At 43.7% G+C, this 23,043-nt stretch overlaps 7 protein-coding genes across 7 annotated transcripts; 3 read left to right on the forward strand and 4 right to left on the reverse strand.

Moving 5' to 3' along the window:
- The first annotated feature begins 1,013 nt into the window (after positions 1–1,013).
- Positions 1,014–4,115, forward strand: BDB00DRAFT_255052 (major facilitator superfamily domain-containing protein). The gene is made up of 9 exons (XM_053116673.1): positions 1,014–1,528; positions 1,652–1,740; positions 1,906–2,067; positions 2,167–2,271; positions 2,379–2,396; positions 2,487–2,631; positions 2,772–3,032; positions 3,174–3,664; positions 3,743–4,115. The coding sequence occupies exons 1-9, from the start codon at positions 1,213–1,215 to the stop codon at positions 3,767–3,769; spliced, it is 1,614 nt and encodes a 537-aa protein (XP_052981421.1). The 5' UTR covers positions 1,014–1,212; the 3' UTR covers positions 3,770–4,115.
- Positions 4,116–5,826: 1,711 nt separating this feature from the next.
- BDB00DRAFT_814896 (uncharacterized protein) lies at positions 5,827–7,073 on the forward strand. The gene has a single exon (XM_053122869.1). It carries the CDS (start codon positions 6,107–6,109, stop codon positions 6,830–6,832), a length of 726 nt encoding a protein of 241 aa, XP_052981422.1. The 5' UTR covers positions 5,827–6,106; the 3' UTR covers positions 6,833–7,073.
- BDB00DRAFT_760527 (Myc-type, basic helix-loop-helix domain-containing protein) lies at positions 6,878–7,283 on the forward strand (the record flags this gene model as incomplete). The annotated part of the gene is made up of 2 exons (XM_053119221.1): positions 6,878–6,944; positions 7,054–7,283. Coding segments are annotated over 2 exons (297 nt in total), but the record flags the coding sequence as incomplete, so codon positions are not given.
- A 3,041-nt stretch (positions 7,284–10,324) lies between these two features.
- BDB00DRAFT_814900 (uncharacterized protein) lies at positions 10,325–11,765 on the reverse strand. The gene has a single exon (XM_053122870.1). The coding sequence runs from the start codon at positions 11,691–11,693 to the stop codon at positions 10,431–10,433; it is 1,263 nt and encodes a 420-aa protein (XP_052981424.1). The 5' UTR covers positions 11,694–11,765; the 3' UTR covers positions 10,325–10,430.
- Positions 11,766–12,418: 653 nt separating this feature from the next.
- Positions 12,419–14,894, reverse strand: BDB00DRAFT_973200 (acyltransferase ChoActase/COT/CPT; the record flags this gene model as incomplete). The annotated part of the gene is made up of 5 exons (XM_053129881.1): positions 12,419–13,485; positions 13,598–13,653; positions 13,747–13,962; positions 14,115–14,424; positions 14,512–14,894. The coding sequence occupies 5 exons, from the start codon at positions 14,889–14,891 to the stop codon at positions 12,666–12,668; spliced, it is 1,782 nt and encodes a 593-aa protein (XP_052981425.1). The 3' UTR covers positions 12,419–12,665.
- Positions 14,895–15,310: 416 nt separating this feature from the next.
- On the reverse strand, positions 15,311–17,451 carry BDB00DRAFT_814905 (mitochondrial carrier domain-containing protein). The gene is made up of 5 exons (XM_053122871.1): positions 17,270–17,451; positions 17,112–17,192; positions 16,552–17,013; positions 16,315–16,483; positions 15,311–16,216 (listed from the first exon to the last, which is right to left on the reverse strand). Exons 3-5 carry the CDS (start codon positions 16,995–16,997, stop codon positions 15,587–15,589), a joined length of 1,245 nt encoding a protein of 414 aa, XP_052981426.1. The 5' UTR covers positions 16,998–17,013; positions 17,112–17,192; positions 17,270–17,451; the 3' UTR covers positions 15,311–15,586.
- A 299-nt stretch (positions 17,452–17,750) lies between these two features.
- BDB00DRAFT_870614 (alpha glucosidase) lies at positions 17,751–22,082 on the reverse strand (the record flags this gene model as incomplete). The annotated part of the gene is made up of 17 exons (XM_053126727.1): positions 17,751–18,535; positions 18,630–18,743; positions 18,829–18,897; positions 18,985–19,013; positions 19,104–19,165; positions 19,246–19,361; positions 19,503–19,793; positions 19,891–19,899; positions 20,020–20,256; positions 20,365–20,388; positions 20,478–20,576; positions 20,681–20,902; positions 20,985–20,998; positions 21,100–21,137; positions 21,235–21,528; positions 21,657–21,847; positions 21,980–22,082. 17 exons carry the CDS (start codon positions 22,080–22,082, stop codon positions 17,751–17,753), a joined length of 2,697 nt encoding a protein of 898 aa, XP_052981427.1.
- Between the last annotated feature and the right edge of the window lie 961 nt (positions 22,083–23,043).

Below are 23,043 nucleotides of genomic sequence, written 5' to 3' on the forward strand. Positions count from 1 at the left end.
GTCTGATCATCTGGCTGGTACTATGAAGACTGAACAAGGGCGTATCAGAACTTTTGTAAAGGTCGCTGTATAAATTGGGACACTTATTCAATACCAGCGTTAGCCGGTGTGTGGTCGCGCTACCTAGTCATAGGCTCATCATCGTTGCCCTGTTGTTGTACAGTGAACCCCCGCTTTTTGCACCCCCGTTTATTGCAGATCCCCACTTATTGCAACTTTTTTGAGCAGATTCCCGCTCAACACTTAGTAAAATTGCAGATTCCTCGGTTTTTGCAGATTGCAACTTGGAAATCGGGACCTGCAATTTCCCGCTTCAGCCTTATATATAGTATATTAATCTCAAGCTTCAGAGACAGTGAGACTCGAACCAGTGACAAAAGAGATACACTATTGTATTCTATTATTTAAGAGCTTTTAAACTAAATAAGGAAGATGTGATTGCCAGCTTATCGATCCCACTTGTGTAACATATTCACATTTTGCAGTTCCTCAGATTTTGCAACTTTTTTGACGGTATTCCCGCTGTTGCAAAAAGCGGGGGTTCACTGTATAAGGTGTCTTCGGAGCAAAAGGCTTCCATAACCTATATGGACTGTATCTATGTTATAATGATTAACTGGCTACCATAGCAACATCTGTGTATATGCTATTGATGTTTAACCAAATGTCTTATTGTATGGTGTCTTGGACAATGTAATAATGTGGTTCACTACAGATATTTGTAGATATGACGTTTGCGCTCCATAATCTTTTTCTCCAATAAAGCCCAGCAGCGAAGGTATTCTATGAACACGCATCCACGGCATCCCCAATGACCCTTTAATATATAGCTATTAGGACTGACCAGGGAAATTAAATTATGCTGGAACTGTTAACTTTCACACAAAGATTGGGAATTTTGGCTTTGAAATTAATGCGGCCACGATCATCAGATGACAGCAATGCATGCAAAGAGATCAAAATATAAGCTGATTTTATCGGCGCTTAGAAGCTTACCACTAGCTTCTGTTCGTTGCAACTATAATACCTGTTCACTGTTGCAAAAGACCGGGCCCACTGCATTATTTATTTATTTTTTTGCTGCATGATATTAAGATCGTAGCGATCATTAATATTGTCCTTTTTCTCATTCTTTTCTTTTGTTTCCCAATTTCTTTCGCTTCACTTTGATTTGCTTACACAACATTGATACTACTACGAGTAGACAGCGAAATGGAAGAAAGCAATCGTATTGTAGAGAAAACCGTACATACAGGACAACAACAACAACAACAACAAATGTCATCGTCATTACCAGCAACAACTCCGGTCGTCAATCCTTCAAACCCAAATCTACAAAAGAAACAGCAGCACATAGAAGACTCGCCGATTGCTAACTCTTTACCCACGGATCACATTACTGATGTCGATGAATATAAACCGCCAACAGCTGAAGAAATCCGGCGATTGACATGGAAACGTGACTTACGAATAATTCCACTGGTGTTTTTATTCTTCCTGTTTTCATTTCTTGACCGGGTTAACATCGGTATTGCTCTGTATCTGATTATACATTTACTATACTGCTCTTCCACTGTTTTGCTAACTATGTCAAATTGATTATTTCCCGCATTGTTCTATATTATCGTTCGTTTTCTGTTTTCTATTTAAGGAAATGCAAAGCTCGCTGGTCTTATGGACGATATCAAAATTACAGAAGATCAATACAATGGTGCACTATCGATATTCTTTGCTGGATATGTATGTAAGAGATGCAGGGGGTAGTGGAAAGGACTGCTAATGTTCATGTTGTGTTACGTCCGACACTACTTGTCTGCTTCGTATCATATACGTACAAGAACGAGTTGACTTTCTTCGCATAGAACAATGCAAATTAAGTCGTTTCGACTGTTATCATAATAACAGATTGCTTTTGAAATACCTGCGAACATGATGCTCAACAAACTTGGACCGAGAGTTTGGATGGCAATTCTATTAGTGGTGTGGGGCACGATTTTGGCTTCAATGGCCAGCATCACAACCGGCACCCAACTGATCGTTGCCCGATTTTTTCTCGGTGTTGCTGAGGCAAGTAAACTAACACGGCTCTCATTAAAGCGCTACTGTTAATCCACTGTTATGCGCGGTAAATTGTTTCATATTAATCTACTTATGCTTCTTTTATAGGCTGGACTACTTCCAGCGATTTACTATTATTTATCTGTCTGGTATACAAGAAAAGAACAGGCACAAAAGGTTTCTTTGTTTTTGACCTCCCTATCTCTTTCTGGAGTACGTATTCGATATCGATCCGTTAATGGGGTCTATTACAGTAGTATATTTGTATACAAGACTCACAGATTTACGATACTCTGAAATGAACAATTCTTGAAGTTTAGGCCGTAGGTGGACTTTTGGTAAATGCCATATCGTAAATAATAAGTTTAACAAATGTCGGTAATTATTTTGACAAGTCAAATATAATATTGGTGTCGTCATTACTGTAGGCATATGGTATTGTAAGAATGGATGGCATACATGGAATGGGTGGCTGGCAGTGGATTTTTATTATTGAAGCTATCCCCACGCTTGTCTTGTCTATCGTTTGCTTCATTGCCCTGCCCGATTATCCAGAAAAAACAGGGTCTACATGTAAGTCTTCCACTAACTGACCATGGTTTTCTCGAACATGGGTAGAGATTTGAGAAATGGATATACTATGTTCTTCTCTTTAATTACTCATGTTCCTGTATATAAATACACTCTAAATGTACTACCATTATTACTTTTAGTTCTAACGGAACATGAACGCAAAGTGCTGCTTGATATGCTGAGGGCAGATGCCGGACCTGCCCCAGAAAACGACCCCGAATTTTCGTGGAAGCAGTTTTTCTCTGTTTTCAAGGATTGGGTGGTGTATATGTATTGTATAACTGTTATCGGGGTAATCGTCTGCATATACAGTATTGGCATGTTTTTACCTTCTATTGTCCGTGGAATGGGATTTACGTCTCTCAATGCTCAGGCAATGACAGTCCCTCCGTACATCTTGGGTATGTACAGTAGTATGTAGATCCAAATTGATGATGATGATGAGAATTCATATTTACAAGCTTGTAATATCGCACCCTCTTTTGCGGACCACAACAGATATACTAAATGTGCATACCTTTTTTTTTGAAAAAAAAAAACAGCATCCATTACCATCCTTATCAATGGCCACAGCGCCGCTAGATGTGGAGAACGAGGCTTGCATGTAGTGGCAAGCGTACTACTCTCTGTCGTTGGATACATCATGCTTATAGCATTGCAAGGTGACAGCTTAGCCGGTCGCTATGTTGCCACAATGCTTATAACAACTGGCGCCTTTTCATGCTATGGCAGCATGGGATCATGGTTTACCAGTAATTTTGCTGGACGCACCAAACGATCTATTGCTATCGCGACCATCAATTGTGCTGGTAACCTTGGAGGCGTTATTGCAGGCCAGCTGTATCGAGATAACGATGCTCCTTATTATATTCACGGTCATGGAGCAGCTTTAGGGTTCGCGTGTGCTACCATTCTCTTTTCGCTCATTCTTAAACTGCTACTTCGAAGAATCAACAAAAAGCGTGACGGGCTCACAGGTGAAGAGCGTGCTACTATTATAGCTGAAGAAAAAGCTGACAATCTCCTTGAGAAGGTATTTCAATGGCAAAAAGCACTTTTAGTTTAGCCTTAGCATACGAAAATACTTACTAACGTTCAATTCTGTTTTCAGCATCCAGATTTCAGATATATTTTGTAAATAGCACATTACTATCATTAATGACCGTAAAAAGTCAATTTGTATACAATTTTATTTACGATCCCTGGATAACTTGTATTAAATCCTTGGACCAGCGAACATAAAGTGTGAGCATGGAAAAGTGTATTGCAATAAAGTTTAGATCGTCGTTGCAGTGATATTCAAAGGCCGTAGTATATTATCGCTGTAAAAACACCGCAGTAAAGCTGTGGAACGAGGAGGACAAGTTGTGCAAGGTTGTGTTAAAAGAAAAGGCAAAGAGGCAGGAGCGACGTATACATACGCTGGTTGCGAATAAAAAACCGACAAAAATTGCTGGAAGCACGGACGTAACATAGTGTTGCTCTTCGGCTTTCTGCAACCAGCGGATGCCCCCCTAAACTGGGAATTTCCCGAAAATAACATTAATTTTGTATGCCAACTTATTGTCTACATTAATGATATTGCAGCCTTTCTATGATTTGGTCATACATACATACAACTGTACAACTGCAATTAAAACATTTTCTTATGACTACTACTTAGGACTACTTATGGGGTCGCTCTTATGATGAGTTGTTATTTATATATGCTCTAAGTATACCAGTAAAAAGAGACGGCAGATGCTTTTCTTTATACACTTCATCTGTAACTGGAGTTAACTCGAGCTAAACTACTCGGTTTAAATGCGTGTATTTGACCGGTAGGAATCAGTATTCAGGTCTCATCTTGGGACAATACTCAAGATTCGATCATTTTTTAGCCATTCTTTCCCAACTACACGAATACTATGTACCAATATCATAGGGATTTCCGGACCTCATTCTCTTATTTGTGAGTATGATGTTAATTCCACAATATCTTAAACAGCGCTTATCGAATCAAATAAAAATATGCTGCTCATTTAACTATTGCCAAGCCTCGTCATATTGTAAAAAAACAATCAACGAAGAAAGTATATGCTCATCACACCTCTCTTGTAGTTTGTTCCTGCTAGCTAAGTATTGTTAAGCTAATGTTGCTCTTAGTAATATACTGACTGAGTTTCTACAACCTTGCATCGGGTGATAAACCATAAAGATAGTTACTTTGCTTTTCGTGCTTATGAATCGATTAGGGACGGGTTTTTCTTGTTCATAAGATGTATACCGCGGCAAATGGATCAAGATTTGGCCGGCACTGATCAAGACTCTCCTAGAAATGGACTGGTTGGGCCATCCAACCGAGAATTAGGATGCCAACAATGACCTGGCGCTATAGGAGTATCTTAGATTAGATATTTATAATAATCTTCGCCTGTATCCCTTCCCTCCAGAACTTTTTCCTCCCAAGTTGAGGAGGAGGTCGTCTTGGCAACATCACATTATCTGTTATTACGTTTTTTTTATCATAGTTATCGTACCGAAAGGAAGCGACTATAGACCCAAATGGCGCATGTCGCCTAGTCTATTATTATAATAAAGCCAAAATTTTGATTGAGAAAAGTCCGTTTCTGTCTTTTTTTGTGTATAAATAACAAGAAACAGCTTGCTGTTAACTATGACACCTTGTTGTATGGCGAGAATATAAACTTGAGAAGAAAACAGAAGATGCGGAACACCAGCCCATGCCCGTCGTGCTATTCTCAGAATCACTATTACCATCTTCACAAACAGGTTCCGAGCTTGCATATATCGTGAAACGTTATTTTGTATCATTTCTCTGTTGACTTGTATCTGCGTACCGCTACATCATGCACTTTAAAAGAAAGGACTTACAGAGTACGTGTGGAGTAACGACGGGATATGAATAAGACGCGTCACTGCAGTTTTCAGTGTAACATCTCAGCAACCATCATTTGACATCTGCGTTTTCCCTATAAAGCAGGCGCTAAATGTGGCAGCAGCAACATCAGAGAACGTGTGCTGATTGAAGCGAGAAAAGGCTATTTTTGCTCTTCCGTGATATGACGGCGTAAACCAGTGAGAAGCTTGGAAGTGTCAGTACACACAATAATGTGATTAACCATACCATGGATATATTACGCTTTTGTTCATGCCAGGTGACAGTTACTGTTTTTGCATTCTTCGCTCTGTAACTGTCTGTTATGTACGCTGCTGCTGTGCTTGCGTAGTATGTGCGTACCTCAATATATAACGCGGCTGCAGATTGCCCGAATTGTACACATACACATTACTCTGCAGCAGCAGCAGCGGTAGCGGTAGCAATCCGTTTTGGGCTGAGCAACAAAAAAATAGGTTTTTGGCGACCCGCCAGCAAGTGCTTGCTTGCTATAAAGCATGATCGGCATGAACAGCTTTGTATTCCTCCCTCTTTTTCCTTTTCCTTGTCTCTATTAAAAACAAAAACAAGCCAAACATGTCGCAGCAACAACAACAACAACAACAAAAGTCTTTTCGACACAAGCTACAAAATCCCAGTCCATATCATCTTCAACAGCAGCAGCAGCGTCATTCTATACCTCACCCATTATCATTCTACGAACACCCACACGATGATCCCAGCATGGCGTCATCGCCACTTGACCCTAATAGCGACGAGTTCTCACAGTCATTCATTTCGCCAACGATGAATGCACCTTTGGACGATTTAGATGATTTGGACTACCAAACCGGAATGAGCACTTTCCGTCAACCTTATCGGATTCCAGGAGCAGGGGAAGGAGGAAGAGGACTTATGACGCAACAACAACAACAACAACATTCGCCCTCGAGTTTCTCTTATGCAGACGACCCATGGTTCGGCTCCCCTCCCACATATTCAGAGCTACCGATCGATATGCCGCCTCATCCTTCTTCTTCTTCTTCCTCTCATCACCACAACCACCCAGCACCTCCTGGAGCAGCAGCCATGTCAGCACCCGCCAACATTGACTACAACTTTGGCAGCTCTCCGCATTACCGTGACCCTTCAGCAGCAGCAGCGGCGGCGGCAGCAGCAGCAGCAGCACCAGCACATCCACAACACCAGCATTTACAGCATTCGCCGGACCAGCAGGGTGCTACGGCCAAGAGTTTTGAAGAAGATTACACCATGCAAATGAAGTATATACCATTTTTGGGGCTTTGGGGGGACATTGTCTAGCTTCTGATACAAGCGTTGTACACATACTCATACTCTTTTCTCTGAATACACATGAAAAGCCTACAAATGATTATGGATAAACGACGACGTCGACGAGAGTCGCATAACGCAGGTATGATCTTTATGATAATTACAGAAACCTTGTTAGGACCTGTTTCAATCTGTATTGTTTTTTTTTTCTCACGAAATGTTAAAATGCGTATCGTTTTCCTTTTTTACAGTGGAGCGCCGACGACGAGATAACATTAATGACCGCATACAAGAACTTGGAACACTGCTTCCCGATTCGATGATCGAGAACAACAACGGTTCATACAAGCCGAATAAAGGGATCATCTTACGCCGAAGCGTAGACCATATCCGTTTCTTGCAACAAGAAGTGAATACCTACCAACAACGGATTCAGCAGCTTGAAAGCGTATTGCAATCGTACCAACAGCAACAACGCTAAGTAATTCTATCATACCCCCTAATAGTAGCAGTGTCAGTATATCATTATAAACCCTAGTTTATTGTTCGTCCCTCTTGTTCCTTGGGTTGTTGCTGTATGGTACGCAAGCAGCAGCAGCCAACATTACCACCACCACCACCGCCATGGTATACCGCGTTATAGTATCATTTCTATATAAGGATCTGTTATTGTTTTCTTTTTCTCTATATGTACAAATATGTCTAAACCCTCCTTTCCCCGCTCTAGATAAACACGCCTTTATAAATATATCACCTATTAACTATTATTATATCATCATACAAACCAGGAAGAAGAAGAGTGATGGAGAAGATTAGGTGTGGGGGTTTCCAGTGGTGTCACACATATTTAGAACTGTTGCCATCACATCTATGGTTGCACTAAAAAAACGTAGATCAGGTACCACATTCCCCCTGTGTGTGTGTGTTTTTTTTTATTTCTCATTCTTATGTCACATCATCATTGTCCCCATTGTGTATTAGATGCATGTTGAGCCGGGTTCTGGAGGCATGTTCCCGCGGTTTTTAGGCCGGAACCGGTGGCTGTCTTTGAAAAAATCAACACCATCATGTACATACAATGCATTTATCTGTGTGTACAACCTGTCATGCACTCCGCTCAACTTGAGGATTTTCGACAATAAGAACTTTGTAATAGGGTATGGCTCTCTTGAAACGCTGTTGGTCAGGAACAATAGCATTGCAGAATACTGTTACTATCCTCCCAAAAAGCGATTTAGTGTTCCTCTTTACCGTTGACATAGCCACTTTATGCCATTCTATCTATCACACCACATCATGACTGTTTACTATACATACTTGTACATGGTGCCACCATCAACATCAAGTGCTCCGATAACCGGTTGTTTTTTTCCTTAAATAAGGCAGTGATACTTTTTGCATGTGCACAAGTACTATTACTACGTGAAACCGTACGTACAGCCAACTAAAGTATATGCATTGTTGCGAACAACAACAACGACTTGAATTGCCGCTGAAACGTATCATTTAACTTATTAGCATTTCTGCACTTTACATTATACAGTATGACAGCAAAAATACCGATAGATTCTATCCGTAAATCCAAAAGCCAATTTTGAACTCAAAGTAGACTCAACCTTTACTTGTGTCGTCGTTTACTTGATGTTCCGAATCTCATTAACGGCAAAACAGAGCGGGCGACAAAAACAAGGTCATAATGTGTACATGTACCTATTGCTGCCGCTGCCCATTCACCAGCTAACACTACTGTAAATGTAACAGCAGTAACATGTACTGATGCAAAAACCCGATTCCTGCTGCATATATTGTCTGCATAGTTCATTTCCCCCCTACACACGCCGTTCTCGTGACAATTATTCCAAAACATCCTTAGCCTCCAATCTACCAACCAAAAGTTTTCCCGCCCTTTTTTTCCTTTCTAAAGTGCCATATCAACTTATGTACCACTGACGATGAAGAGGATAAAGTACGTGTCAAAAAAGATGGACGATCGCGACGAGAGAAGTCTGTTGTTTTCATTTGATGAACAATCATTTCGGGAATATAACATATACATGTCAGAGTCGTCCTTTCGTACCTTCTTTCATGTCGTTATGCAACAACGCTGATGTGTCATGTGTGTGCGTGAAAGGAAAAAGGCGACTCTGACAAAAGTCAAGTACATATTCGTACACGAATTACGTCATATACGGGTGTTTGCACCACCACCAGCGCCGTACAACTATACATACAGTACACATGAAGGAAAACTGAAGATCAGCAATCGGCATGTTTGTTATTGTTTTCTGAAACACACACTGGTGTTTGTATCGATCGTTGCATTGTTTTTGTACACACATGTTTCGTTGAGCTACATATTGCATGTTATGGGATGCGACTACATACATACACTGCTAGACATTGAGAAATTCCGGCAGTTGTCAATAGAGAAACCAGTATATAACTACGCGTTGCCAACCATACGTGGATGTATGGTGGGTTTTTTTGCGATAACCACTCGAAGTATATTTCTTTTGGTATATAAGCTCGATCGTCCTACAGGGTTAGTAAAGCACATTTCTGAGGCTTCCGCAGCTGTCAGTCAGAGGAAAGGGGTAGTACGTAGTTACTCGGTAGCACAGTCCTCAAGTATACAGATATACATATGCAGCAGTAGCAACGAGTATGATAAGCAGCTCGTGTCACTTCATAGCAACATGCCAATCACAAAGAGGTCAATAGGTGGGCGCGATTAGGAGTGAGGATGTCGGGCTAAATTAAAACAACAGGATGGGTACCAGCGCTGTGCGTGCACTGTGGAAGAACTACCATTTAAACGACGACAACATGCTATTTCTGCAGCATGTTCGTCATGTCAAGAGCAAAGAAGGTGTTCTGTTGCTAAGAAATGACGATCATTGACTTAGCAACAGCGTCCAGAACCAATCGCTGCTGGCCTACTATTTGTTTCCAAAAAGATATGTATCCTGGTCCATCTATCATCATTCATCCATATCATCGAAACGATTATGTTACTGCACAACCGTTGTGTGTGGTTTCCTTGCCCTTTTTCTAATGTACCAAGCACAGTTTCCAACGAACGCGGCATACAAATTACTCGTGAAGAATGTAGTTCAGGAAGACTTGCTGCAACGATCTACTGTATGTTCGACTCTCGCACCTTCCTTTATAACTTTTTTCCCGTCGACTTTTAATTCGTAGTTTTCATTTGACCGATGTCGAAATTACCGACTTCTTTCATGACATCGTAAGTCGCTCAACTACCAAGCCCTTCTTTTCCTCCGTTGAATACATTGCCAAGAGGGATATGGGTTTCTTCTTTTATTTTTGATCGTCTGCACACATTGTTATCTGAAGTGATGTTGTATGTAGTAGAACGATTATGAAGCGTCAGTGAAACTGATAGCGGCCCGTGCACAATGAGAGATCACTTCTTAGCGTACCACACAGAGCTACGCCTCAAATAGGCGTTTTTCCCCACATAATGCTCGCCTATTTATGGCAACAAAAAAGAAAGCATCTCCCCAAAGTAAAAGGATTCTATTTATGTACTTGTGACAATCAGGGGAATAAAGGGGAGAATCAAAAAGAAAGAACAAAAACAAGAATAATAGGGTTTTGAGGCTAACTAACGCCACGGGTTATCGTTGTCTTGGATATCCCAATCTACTTCTCTATGAGCATCGCCACTACTGCTGCTACCATTCATCATTCCGTTGTATTTACTACGATTATGATAAGAGTCTTCTTTTTCTTCTTCTTCTTCTTCTTCCTCGTCGTCGTCCGTATCCACAGCAGCCTCGATGCCAGCAAATCCAATATCCCGTTGTTCGGCCGCTACACGCGTGAAGAACTGATCATCCTGCACCATCGGATCCTTGGGTGTGTTCTTTCGCTTGACGCCATTCCAGCTCTCGATCAGATCTGCAAACGCCGTGCGTTTCGAGGGTTCAATCTCGGATACCGACACCTTGGGTCGACCATTTGCCATTCCGTTGCTATTGCCACTATTGTTGTTGTTGTTGCCGCCACCACCAGACTTGAGGAGAGGCGAGCTAGTAGAAGCCATACGTGAGAAATCCATGGGTGTAAGTGACCATGGATTATTGCTACTAGCGGCCGCTGCAGAGGCGCTAAATCCATTCATATCATCATGATGCGTTAGTGGTGATGATGATGCTGATGCTGTGGCAGATCGTTGATGATGGTGGGTGTAGCCGGTAGGTGTGCTTGCTGAAGGCATCATGGATGGTCCATTGTCAAATCGTAAGGCGTCGTTGGTAAGTGATACGAGCAGTTCAGGATTGTCGTCATAATAGCTTGGTTTAGAATACGTGGATGGAGGGGTATTAAATTTGATATCGGCTGCAAATGCGCGTGTGGCTTCATCTTCAATCACAACAGTGGGTACTTGAACTTGTTCTTCGTCCCTATCTTCTTCTTCTTCTTCCTCCTCCATTTCCTTTTCTTGTTGTTGCTGCTGCTGCTGTTGAATAGCACGTCTTGGTGGCGGTGGAGGGGGTGTTCCTGTTGTGCTGGTGCCAGTAGAGAGTTGTGGCGAAATTTGTCGTGGTGGCACTGGCGGAGGCACTTTGGACCGTTTCGGTGTCTCTTCGTGGCGTGGGGGAGGTGGCGGTGGAACGTCAGGGGTTAAAGGTTTCTTTTTAATGAATCGACTGAATAATGATGACTGCGGTCGCTCTGGTGATGGTGCTGCTGTTTCTGCAGGCTCGTTTCTTGGTTGCTGTTGCTGTGCTACAGGCTGCTGCTGCTGTTTTCTTCTTTCAGGTAACGGTGGTGATTTAGTTTGCTGTTGTTGCACGTAATTGCTATTGTTGGACAAGGAAGAAGACCGGGCAGATGGGGATGCGGATGAAGTATTGCTGTTCATAGGTGATGATGATGATGATGATGCTAATAATTTTTGTTGTGGTGGTGATACAGCAGCAGCAGCAGCAGCAGCAGCAGCGTGTAATGGTGGCGGTGGCGGTGGCGAGGGTCGTGAATGATGGCGACGTGTTCGCCCGCCTCCTCCAAACAATAAATCCTCGTCGTCTTCGTCTGTTGCATGAAGCGACGGTGTCGGAGACGTCCCTAAACCTGCTCCCGTCGTCCGTTTTGATCCATACACACTGCTATTATTGCCTCCTCCACTCAACTTGGAAACATCAATATCGCCGAAGATACTGCCGCCGTTATTATTAGTCCGTTGTGCTTGTTGTTGACGAGGAGACGAAGAACCAGGTGTTGAATTGCCATTGCCTAATGGCGAGCTGTTTCGAGATAATGATAACAGCGGGTCAACGACCGTGGCCTTGGTTGCAGCCCCCGGAGACGAAGAAGACGAACGAGTGTTGGTTGATGCACTGCCACCAAAGAGTGGGTCATCGTCGATGGGTGCTGAAGATGCGCTTAATGGATCTGTACATTTGCGTATATTATGTATTTTAAACATTAGCGACCGAGTGGTCCCCTTGGCAAAAATGCGGCACTCCTCACTATAAGCTTTTTATTTCTATACATCTACTTGCCATCGCCAAAGAGGTGACTGTGCTTGGCGCTGGCTCGTTGTCTGGATTTATAAGACATTGTAGTGGAGCACGTTTGCAATAAAAGAAAAGAGAAGAACAAGCAAGTGTTTATGTGGGGAGGGCGTATATTCAACATTGTGAGACAGTCGGAGTTTATTTTTTAATGATGGTGATAAAATAATGATGGAGCAACGCTCATCAGCATTTGTCAATAATAAAGACAGAGGAGGAGGAGGAGGAGAAGTATCAGTAGATAATAGGTGTGGGGCGTCTATAGCAGTGGGCAGAGATGATATATGGTTGGAAAGGGAAAGCAGACCGGTTTTTATAATTTACAACTTGGCTTGGGGCTTGATCTCGGTCGAGAGCAGCTCGCCCAACTCATTAGCAGCATCCTCCAAGCACTGCTTGAAGTGGTGGGTGCCGTTCACATACTTCTTGCCATCGATTTCCAGATCCTTGACGCTGGCCACGTTGAAGCTGAGGCCGTTGTTCTTGATCATGTAAGCAACGCCAAAGCCATCGTTGACGACCTGGCCCCAGCCATAGCCATCAAAGTATTCCGAGGACAGCTGCGATGTGGACAAGTACCAGTGAGACGAGTAGGCGTATGTGGGGTCGGTGAAGATAGCAGGCACGGCTTCGTCGGCGTTCAAAGACTTCTTCAAGCCAAACAAATGTCGGTCGACGCCGTGAGCATTGACGCACTGGCCCATGTAAGCGCCCTGGGTCTTGATGGCCTTGCGGAAGGCAGCAATCTTTTGCTCGTTGGGGGCGTTCGATTCCATGATACGAGCAAAGTCGAGCGAGTCTTGGCTGACGGTGCGCGAGGTCTCGGTACGGCCCAACTGGAACTTGCGGGTCTGAGCCGATTCGTAGGTGGGGCGGCAGGTGCCAAACATCTTGTAGTAGCCCAATTGGATGACCATCTGCACGAAGCCGTCGGGCGAGGTCTTGAACTTTTTGATCAGGTTCTTGCCAAAGCCTTGGAAGGCAAGCACGGTCAAGTCGTGGTTGGCGATCAGCTGGTCGAAGCGGGCCTCGGCAGCCCGGACAGCCTGGTCGACTTGGCTGTTGATCTGGAACTGCAGCTCGGAAGGAGCAGGCAGGGTGGTGTTAGCCTGAACACTGGCAGGCTGGGCCTTGGCGACACTATTATCGTATACACACACACACACACACAACATGTTTGAGTTTACTCCCTCTTTGTATGGCACCCAAACGTTTTAAAACGCCGATAACAGCAAGCATTACTGGCACTTACGCATCGCAGACATATTCGTTCAAGCGGCAGGTGGCCGTGCCGTCCATCATGGCGTGCTACATTTCACACATGAAAGTCAGTCTCTCTCTCCTTACATACTCTTGATGATGCACCTTTCTTCCCAACCATTCTTCAGTGGGTTTGCTTACCTCGCCCATGAAACCGGCCTTGCCGTTCTCGTAGATGATGAACTGACAGGGCTTGTCAAAGAAGCGGTTGCGGCCATCGCCGTGCCAGCAAGCACGGCAGCTCTCGTCACGGGTGACAGGCGAGTAATCGTCCAGGCACACGACAAAGGAAGCGGATTCGATCTTTTCCAAGAGGTTCTTGTTTTCAGGGTGAGCAGCCAACAGAAGCTCGCGGTTCTACAAGCGCAGAGAAAAAGAGGGTCAATTTTTTAGTCATCCACATCCCTTCAACCTTTCCATCCTTCCCTCAATGCCAAACCACCCACCCCCACCCCCCAAAAAAAAAGGATCCCCCCCCAAAATCAAGTATGAAAGTCATTCAGTCTTACATCAGCCCAATTGTCACGGTTATCAGCAGTCAAGGCGCCAAAGCCAACACCCTTGGTGAATCCAGCGGCATCATAGACACGCTGGAACTGGTATTCAAGCTCGCCCGTCGTCAACTGACGGCCATTGTGCACGGTGTCGACAACATAAAACTTGTTCTTGCGAATCACAAGGATGTGGGTGTTCTTTGCAGGATCGTACATGGCGTTTTCGTCTGCGGGCTTCTTGGGAATACGGCAGTTGCTGAACATGTATTTGTAGCGGTCCATGCAGAGGGGTTCACCCTTGGCATATTCAGGCTCCAAAGTGTTTCTGTTTTATGCGTATTACACATGTTGTCAATAACAACAACAACAGCAAAAAGTACATTCCATATTATGCAAAGCTCGAAATACGTACTCGACAACCTGCTTCTTGAACTCCAAAGCAGCAGTCGTGACAGCAGCAGCACGCTGGGCAGGCAAACGACGCAGCTTGTCGTCCTTGTACAGATAAAAGTAGCTGACATAAATGACGACTGGATCACGGTAACCGAGGTAAGCAGCGTCGAGCCACCAGTCGTCCAACCAGTTCAAAACATTAGGGTCGTTGGCCTTGGCCACTAATCGTTGTTGCAATTTCTCAGCCATGCCGCTCGACACGAACTCCTTGACAGAAGCCTCGGTCTTTTGGTATTCGGCCTCGCTCAACAAGGGCTTGACGGTGTTCAAGTACTTTGCCAACGTTTCTTCAAACTTGGGCACGGGCAAACGAGGCAAGTTGGACTGGTAGCGCAACATGGGGCCAGCTGCATTGGGATCAACGGGAGTTTTGGGACCTGACTTGGGCTGTATTAAAGAAAAAAAAAGTTACATTAAAGTGTGGCCCAGTGGTCGTAGCGGTAGTTGTTATGAAGGGCCGGGTAGATCGAGTTTAAGAGTGTGGAAGAGGGTACGATCGCAAAAATACTTACGGCAGACATTGTGGTTGTGTGTGGGGTCAATGGAACAAAGGAAGACTGTGGAGAAAGAGAGAGAGAAAGTAGAGTTCAAAAGCAACAACAGCTCGAGGTTAAGTCGGTCGTTTTAGTAACACATGAAAACTTAAGACGATGTCATTCCGAAGATTTTCTAGTCTTGTCAGCAAAAACGGGGGATTACCCATTGCAAAGAAAATGAAATGCCGCTTCATTTGTCAGCGCTTTTCAAGCATGTGCGGTGGGAGAAACAGGCATTTTAGGTTACGATCCAACTTTTTTTTTTTTATTCTTGTTGTGGGTTGTAGTAAATGTACATGCTCTAGTGGACGGAACAAAGGGTGGGTGGAGGGAGATATAAGGTAGTAAAGGGTGTGTGTGTGTGTGTGTGTGTGGCCACTCTAAAATCTCCATAAGAGGGGGTGTATATGCGTGGCAGTGTGTATATCAGAGCGTATCAGAGGGAGAAAGCCGGGAGGAATATCAAATATATACAATCTCTTTTCCCACGCGCGCGCTCTAAAACATAGCGTCGAGCACCTTGCGCGAGTACTCCACGCCCAAGAACGTCGCGGCATTGGCCGGGAACGCTCTGAGCATTGCCGGGCCAAGGCCTCTGAACAGCGCAGACGCGCCGTCTGCCTTGACCGTCTTTTGCAAGCAATCCATCATGCCCGTGTACGTGCCTGCGGGTGCCGACTGGATGCGCGACTTGATCACATCCGGCGGAATGGCAATGCTCCACATGGCCACACCCGCCATACCACCCGCAAACAGGACTGCACCAAATTGCAGATCACCCCCATCCTTGGGCGTCATGCTCTTCTTGATCAGTTCGTAGGCAACAAAGTAGGCAGCCGAACCAGGCGAATCGCGCAACAATGTAGCGCCAGTGCCTCGGAAGATCGAGCGGATACCGCCTTCCTTGTACAGCTGTCGAACAGCGTCCATTGGGCCCTTGTACTTTTGCTCACCGCCCTGTCCCTGGATCTGCATCAGCACCTTGATACGTTCAGAAGGTGCCATCACCAAGGTTGTGGGCACGGCCGAGAAGGCACCGGCAAACGTCGTTTCTGCGAGAGTCATAGGGCGGCTCGAGTCGCCGTCGCGTCTGGCAGCCAATGCCATCTTTTTGCCCAAATCATATGACTACACAAACCACATCAGTGTTATGACAACTCAACAAGTACAACCCTTCTTATGTATCCATTCCCATTCCTCCTCATCCACTATAGTGTGCCACTTACGAAGAAGCTGACAGCAAAAATGGGCGTGATACTGGCAAGAGGTGTGGCCATACCACGGTACAAGCCAAGAACACCGTCGCCCTTGATGATCTGCTTGAAACAGTCGAATGTGTTCTTGTAGATGCCTTCCGAAGTCTGAAGGCGGACCTTGACCAAATCGAAAGGTTGGCTATACACAATGCATAGTCAATATCCAGTCTTTTTTTACATGTCGAAAGTGTTAGGAAGAAAACATACCCGACCAAAACAGCGGCCATACCACCGAAACCACCGGCCAAGAACGACTTTACGGAGGAGGCGGTCGAAGAAGTGGCAGCAGTAGTAGAAGCTTTGGGGGCCTCAACAGCAACCTTTTGCTCGGGAATAGCTTGCTCGGTGGACATTGCGGGATTTGCACGTACGCGAAAAGAAAAAGAAAGAAAGAAAAAGGTTTGGTGTGGGGTCAAGAAGAAAAAAAGATGATTTTGGGTACCCCGAAAGGTTACTAAAAAGTAAATGTGCAACCAGGCTTTCTCCGACAAAGTTGCTTGGTCATTGAAATTTTGATTGGATTTAAAGCGCTCCCCCTTCCCTCTGTTTCCTACTTGAGGCTCTCTCTGTTGTCGTGCTTTCCTAAATTCAGGAACAGACCTGGTGGGCATGGTTAGAAGACCGTTGACTCTCGAGAAACTTGCACACACCATAATGAGTGATTGAGTGACAGGTCGGTGTGGTTGTTTCATAATACACACAGTGGTGCACTCCCTTAATGATGGGACGGTTTCATCTTATCTTTTCACACGTGAAATTATATTTACCCAGCATCATCACCATTATCTTGGTACCGCTAATGCTTATTCTGTAAGCACGGATCTGTCCTCCCACAACATCACTATCATAGGTACATACTACCTACGGCAATACAGATAATCCGTCAGTCCATCTGTTGCTTATAGACGCTTTATGTTATGTAAGCAGATCATCCTAATGGAAAAAAGTATTTCAAAGCGATCCACAAATCACAAGACAATGCAGAAACACAAGATAACATGCAACCTGGCGCTAACATTGGTCCGCCGACAAGCCGCTTTCGCTGCCGCCTAATCTTGGAGTTTTTATTTGAGCATTATAGTATGCTTATATATATGTATCTCTGTGAAATGAAAAGTTTAATATCGGCAGGTTGAAAACGCCGTTTACTGATTTTAGGTTTATCCGAGATCCTAATGCGTGCCCCCTAATTATGCAAGGATGTGAAAGGCTATTTCGAATTTAAATATTTACTGTGCACACCTTCAATTTCAAATAGTGTTTGCTTCCGTCTGAATGAATTATCGGTTCTTCGGCACAAACAAGCTAAAGGTTCAAAGGAGGTAGCATATGTTTCTGAAAATAAGTGTGCGAGAGTCATGTAAAGATAGAGAAAAGTGCTAAAAAAAAGCCTCAAAGAAACGATTTTATTCAAAGCGAACAGTAAACGAGGCAGTGAGATCAATACCAGCGTTCTGCAAAACAATGGCATTATCTTCTTTAACAAGCTCTAAATTATCAGCAGGTGTGCTGCAGTCGGTAATGGACGCAGTAGTAGCATCAATGTCACCAACGATCTTGATGGTGTCCAGCTTCTCAGGCTTAGAATAGCCAAAATCGCCCTCGGCCTTCAGGACACCGTTCTTGAACGTGAATGTGATATCAGACGTTTCAGAAGGTTCGAGCGAGTGACCATCGTCAATGTACAACCGGCCTTGCGCTTCGCCGCTGTCGTCCAAGGCGACGAGCAAGATGTAAGGGCTGTCAAAAGTTTCCTCAACCAACATGGTAGGTGTCTTGAGCGGCAAGATTGCACCGCCACGAATGTGGACTGGAATGTGGGTCAAAGGCGCATCCAAAGTAATGGCACGTTCCTTGCCGGTGGCACCTTGATCATCCACAGTTTCCAGGGTGTACCAGTCATACCAAATACCAGGTGGGAATTCAGCTTCGACGGACGTCTTGTTTTCGTACACGACAGGCGATAGCAGAATATCAGAGCCAACAAGGATTTGGTCATCGTTGTCCAAAAAGGCATCGACGTGTGGCCATTCGAAAATAAGCGGTCGCCACACACCCGTGCCAAGTCGGTTGGATTCTTCAAACAGGGTGTAGTAGTAAGGCAGCAAAGCATAGCGGATAGCAAGGGCTGTACGTGTAGCTTCAGCGGCTGTTTCCCATAGGAAGGGTTCTTGAGCGATGGGTTGTTTGGCTGACGAGTACACAAAAAACAAAACATAGTGTAGGTTAGTTTATGCGAGAATATATAAAAGAATAATATTAGCTGATTGCAGCATGTTAAATACCATTGTGGTTGCGTGCGAAAGGATAGAACGCTCCAAGCTCTTGCCATCGCGTGCAAAGAGTTTCGGTGGTGTTATCGTTGAATCCACAGACATCTGATCCACTGTACGAAATACCTATTAGATAGAAAAAACATTAAATAATAGCTAAATGAGTTACTGTAGCCCAGGATATTCGCTTGCAATTAAAAAAGCGGCATACCAAACATTTGCATGTTAAAGATCTCGGTGATGGAGCTCTTCAAATACTCCCACTTGGAGGCGTTGTCACCTATAGAGCATAAGAGTATTCAAGTTAGGGTGCTTAACAGTAGTAGTACGTGATTTAATGGCGAGTAAAAACAACAACATTACAAACCTGTCCAATGACCGGCATATCGACCCGATCTAAATCGTATGTAATTTTTTGTGAACGATGCATACTTTGAAAAACTGCTACAAGAGAAGTACTTGGGACTTTTGATAGGCAAAACTTACCCTACAAATGAGGAGCGAGTCAAAATAAATGGGCGCGTAGTTTTGTTGTGCTCGATCAACGCCTATTATGTAAATGAAACAAAAAAGATGTCGAGTTTAGCCATCAGCAAGAAAAAGTTATTAGAAAGTTGTTAGAACCTACATCACGCGTAAGCTTGCATTCAGCATGGCCGTACAAGCTGTGCAAGTCGTAGTGAGGAATATCGCCATGATGGTAAGCAATCATGCTTCCTGTCTTTACCGATAAGTTTCCATGTCCTATATTGAAGCATTGCATGGTTATAATGATTATAGGCAATTGGCACTCTTCCCCTCCTCTGTTATGCATGCTACTGTACACACAGAGCGATAGCAAGCATCTGCGTATCATTCAAACAAATAAAAGCATTTGGTTCGTACCATTATTAATGGCATAATTGGGATAAAGCAAATCGCGCGAATCTTGAACATAGTTGCTGAGGTTCTTGATTGCGATTTCTTCTTCAGCATACATTTGATCTTGTGTTTCTTGAGGCAGAGTCCATGGCTCAAGGGACGGAGGTGCTTGATCCTTCTTACCGGTACCGCAAGATCCAAGACAGAAAGCAGCAGGCTCGTCCATATCGACCCATGTGCCATCGATACCAGTAAGCTCAACCCAGTCGGCGATAAGCTTGTTCCAGTATTTGCTAACATCAGGGTTAAACCAATCTATCAATGATGATAGGAAATCAAGGATCAGTAAAATGTCAGCCTTCAATGTATAACACGTCTATTGATAAAATAGCGAGAAGAGGTGAAGACTTACCGGGATATACTGAGTGTTCGGTTCAGGAACGTTGGCGAGTACATGTACAGCATGATATCAAATAATTAGCATTAAAGTCTTGACTAAAGTAGCAAAAAGAGAGAGAGAGAGAGAGAAACATAAACTAACCAGTATAACCGGGCCAAACTTGTCCAACGTACTCCTCGCCATCTGGATTCTTCATAAAGATATCGAGATCATGGCCATACTCATAACCTTCATAGCCCGACTTGTAATGTTTGCCTGCATTGACCATAATGACATAACGCTGTCGGTTGGCATGTAAATCGTGACCGAGCTGGATCATGCGTTCTTGAGGAAAGTTGACGGGATCAAATGTAAAGTCTTGGAAGGTGTCCATATAATCTAAATAAACATGCATAGTAAAAAAAAAAGACTGTGAATATTCATCTTTGTGTGTGGCTATCAAAGTCTACAGCATTGGTGCTATTAAAATGATCGATTATGCTTTACCAATATCGACCCAAGCAACTTCAACTAAGAAACCAAAATCAACGAATTCCATTAGCTTTGTTATATTGCAAGGTCAGTTTCATTTTTCGTCCTCGTACGAATGGCAGACTTACGAGGAATGTTATGCTCCTTGTAGCCATCGATAACACCTTGAACCTGATCAATGTCTTCATATCCCCAGCGGCAGTGGTGCCATCCGAGCATCCAGCGTGCTATATAAAGAAAAAGAGACAGTGGGTACGGAAAATGATTAGTTTAATATACAGTGGTAGCGCTAGTTACACATCAATGACATATGTATGAAGATGCTACTCACAAACCATCATAGGCTTGCCGATCAAATCCGTGTAAGATTGAACGACGGAGTTGGGCTTGTCATCATCAGGCACGAAAATATAGAATTCGAGTACACCGCCGATCACTTTCCATGTGATACGGCCTTCAACGGTAAGCACATCCATGCCGTGAGCACTGAGCAAAAGCGAGCCATGTGCCTTTCCGTCCCGAATTTCCATGTAAAATGGATGATGACCGTAGACTTTTGATTTTCCAAAAGCATAAAAGCAACAGGGTTAAATGATGTCGAATATTTATGATTAGCACTAAAGACCTCAACTTACTATTTTCGTAGAAACTAAAGGTGGGGAGAAATGACAGGATTAGCATTTAATTTTCTGATAGAACATACATGTAACTTCCACTACTGCTGTGCTGCAGCTATATTTTCCCACTTACGGACAGGCGGCATCACGAGCAAAGATAGTAGTAACATTCTATAAGCAAATGTAAGAAAGAGAATAGCAGTACTCGTGTTTAGAATTGAGCACTTTTTATTTGTCCACGCGCAATTTGTTGGATTTGTTGTCGAACCTTGACATTGTCACGGCGGAAATGAGGTATCGTTGTTTCACCAAAGCCATAGATATTGGCATCGTCAGGAACAGCAGTGGTGATCTCAAGGTACTGGTCTTCAAAAACCAAAGGATAATCGGTTGTGTCAAAAATAACGGCCTTGTCACTCTTGCGAATAACCTGGAATCCAAAGGGATCTTCCGTGTACTTGAATTCGTAGTTGCGTTTCTTGGCCGATTTGCGAAGCCTAGGTCGTTCTATACCGAGCGGCGAGTCTGGGACAGGCACCTGCTTTTGATCTTTGTCTGAAATCTAGGTAGTTGGAAGCATTTCAGTACTTGTGTGCTTTTTGTATTTCATTTTAATCAGATAGAGTATAGATTCAAGACGTCTTTGTGCAACAATAGTAAGTGGACAAGCATCAAGTAGTGTGCGATTACCTTGACATGGATACGGTCAGCAGTCTCAAAGTCAACATCCACGACCAAATCTTTGATGGTCTTTCCATACAAGTCGATGCCTTCGTGATGATGGGAATGCTTCAACTCTAACGGAATTTCAAGCCCTGTCTTGGTCTTGTGTGCGCCGCGTCTTCCTTTGACGCTGTATCCAGGCGCTTTGGTAGATACATCTAGATGGTTTTTAAGCACAATAAATGGCGAGCATAGAAATACAGTATTAGTTTACATGTTTCTTTCGCTCGTGCTTGTGTACCATCGAATGGCCTATAGATCAGAATGGAAGACATTCTCTTTCTCTTTACCAAAGTTAACATCTTCAACTGCACCAGAAGCAGGCAACACGAGTAGGCACAACGTAGCTGCCGTCGTGCCCAGCAATAAGGAGACAATGCTTTTTCGTTTCATCCTGTTCTTGATATGAAAACACTCTATTGTTGCTGTTGTCAAAGAACCAAAGAAAAAAAAAACAAGAAAAGGGGAGAGCTATCTGAAATTTATATACAAGATAGTTCTCTAACCATCACCACCACCAATAGAAAAAAAATAATCCCACACTTTTCTCACTTGCAAAAAAGAAAAATCCGAAGAGACCACAGGTGAGGTCCTTACTATAATTCGCAGCTCTAGCTCTGAAAAAGAAAGGGCGGGAAAACGTGGTGGTAAAGTATACAAAACTTCAATACCGTATCGAACCAGCATTTGATTTAGCCATTTATACACTAGCCTGGTAGTGTAATTCCCTGGAAATTTGTACCTTAGACACTGAAAGCCCTGGGTTTGGTGGCTCTGTTGACGGGACCGGCGTGAGGGTGTGAGTGTGTGTGTGTGTGGAGAAACGTTACACGGCTAGTAAAGAGAGGTCTCGTCCACCGTATAACATTCCTACAGTAGCAAGTTCAGATCTTATTACACAAATAAATGGATCCGCGGGCTGGAAAACGGCTCCCTTTTGCAGGAAACCTGAACTTTGGTATCGATGATTATAATACGTATGTAGCAAAGGTAGCACACACTTGAAAACCGGCATTCTATGATACCCGAAATTCTTGGGAGAAGAAGGAAAAATGCTGCAAGTGCAATACACTAAAGAATTTCCTTCTTGCTGCTATTATCCATAATGACATGCAGCAAATTCACTTGGAAAACTGATCCACAACATGTGCTGGTGAAGCGTATCTAATGCAAAACTGTCAAGGGATTATAGTTATTGGTTACGTAGCCTTACTTTTTACGAATGACGATAAAGAATCGAAATGGTTATGGTCGGCTTACATAAACACCTTAACCAAAATACAAAGTCGGCTATTTCGTTCGAAAAGGTCCATTATACCAGTGCTGATAGTTCCAGTCGTAAAAAGTATAAAGG

Source organism: Zychaea mexicana (genome assembly GCF_025766255.1).
Source record: "Zychaea mexicana strain RSA 1403 chromosome Unknown BDB00scaffold_22, whole genome shotgun sequence".
In the NCBI taxonomy this organism is placed as follows: Eukaryota; Fungi; Mucoromycota; class Mucoromycetes; order Mucorales; family Lichtheimiaceae; genus Zychaea; species Zychaea mexicana.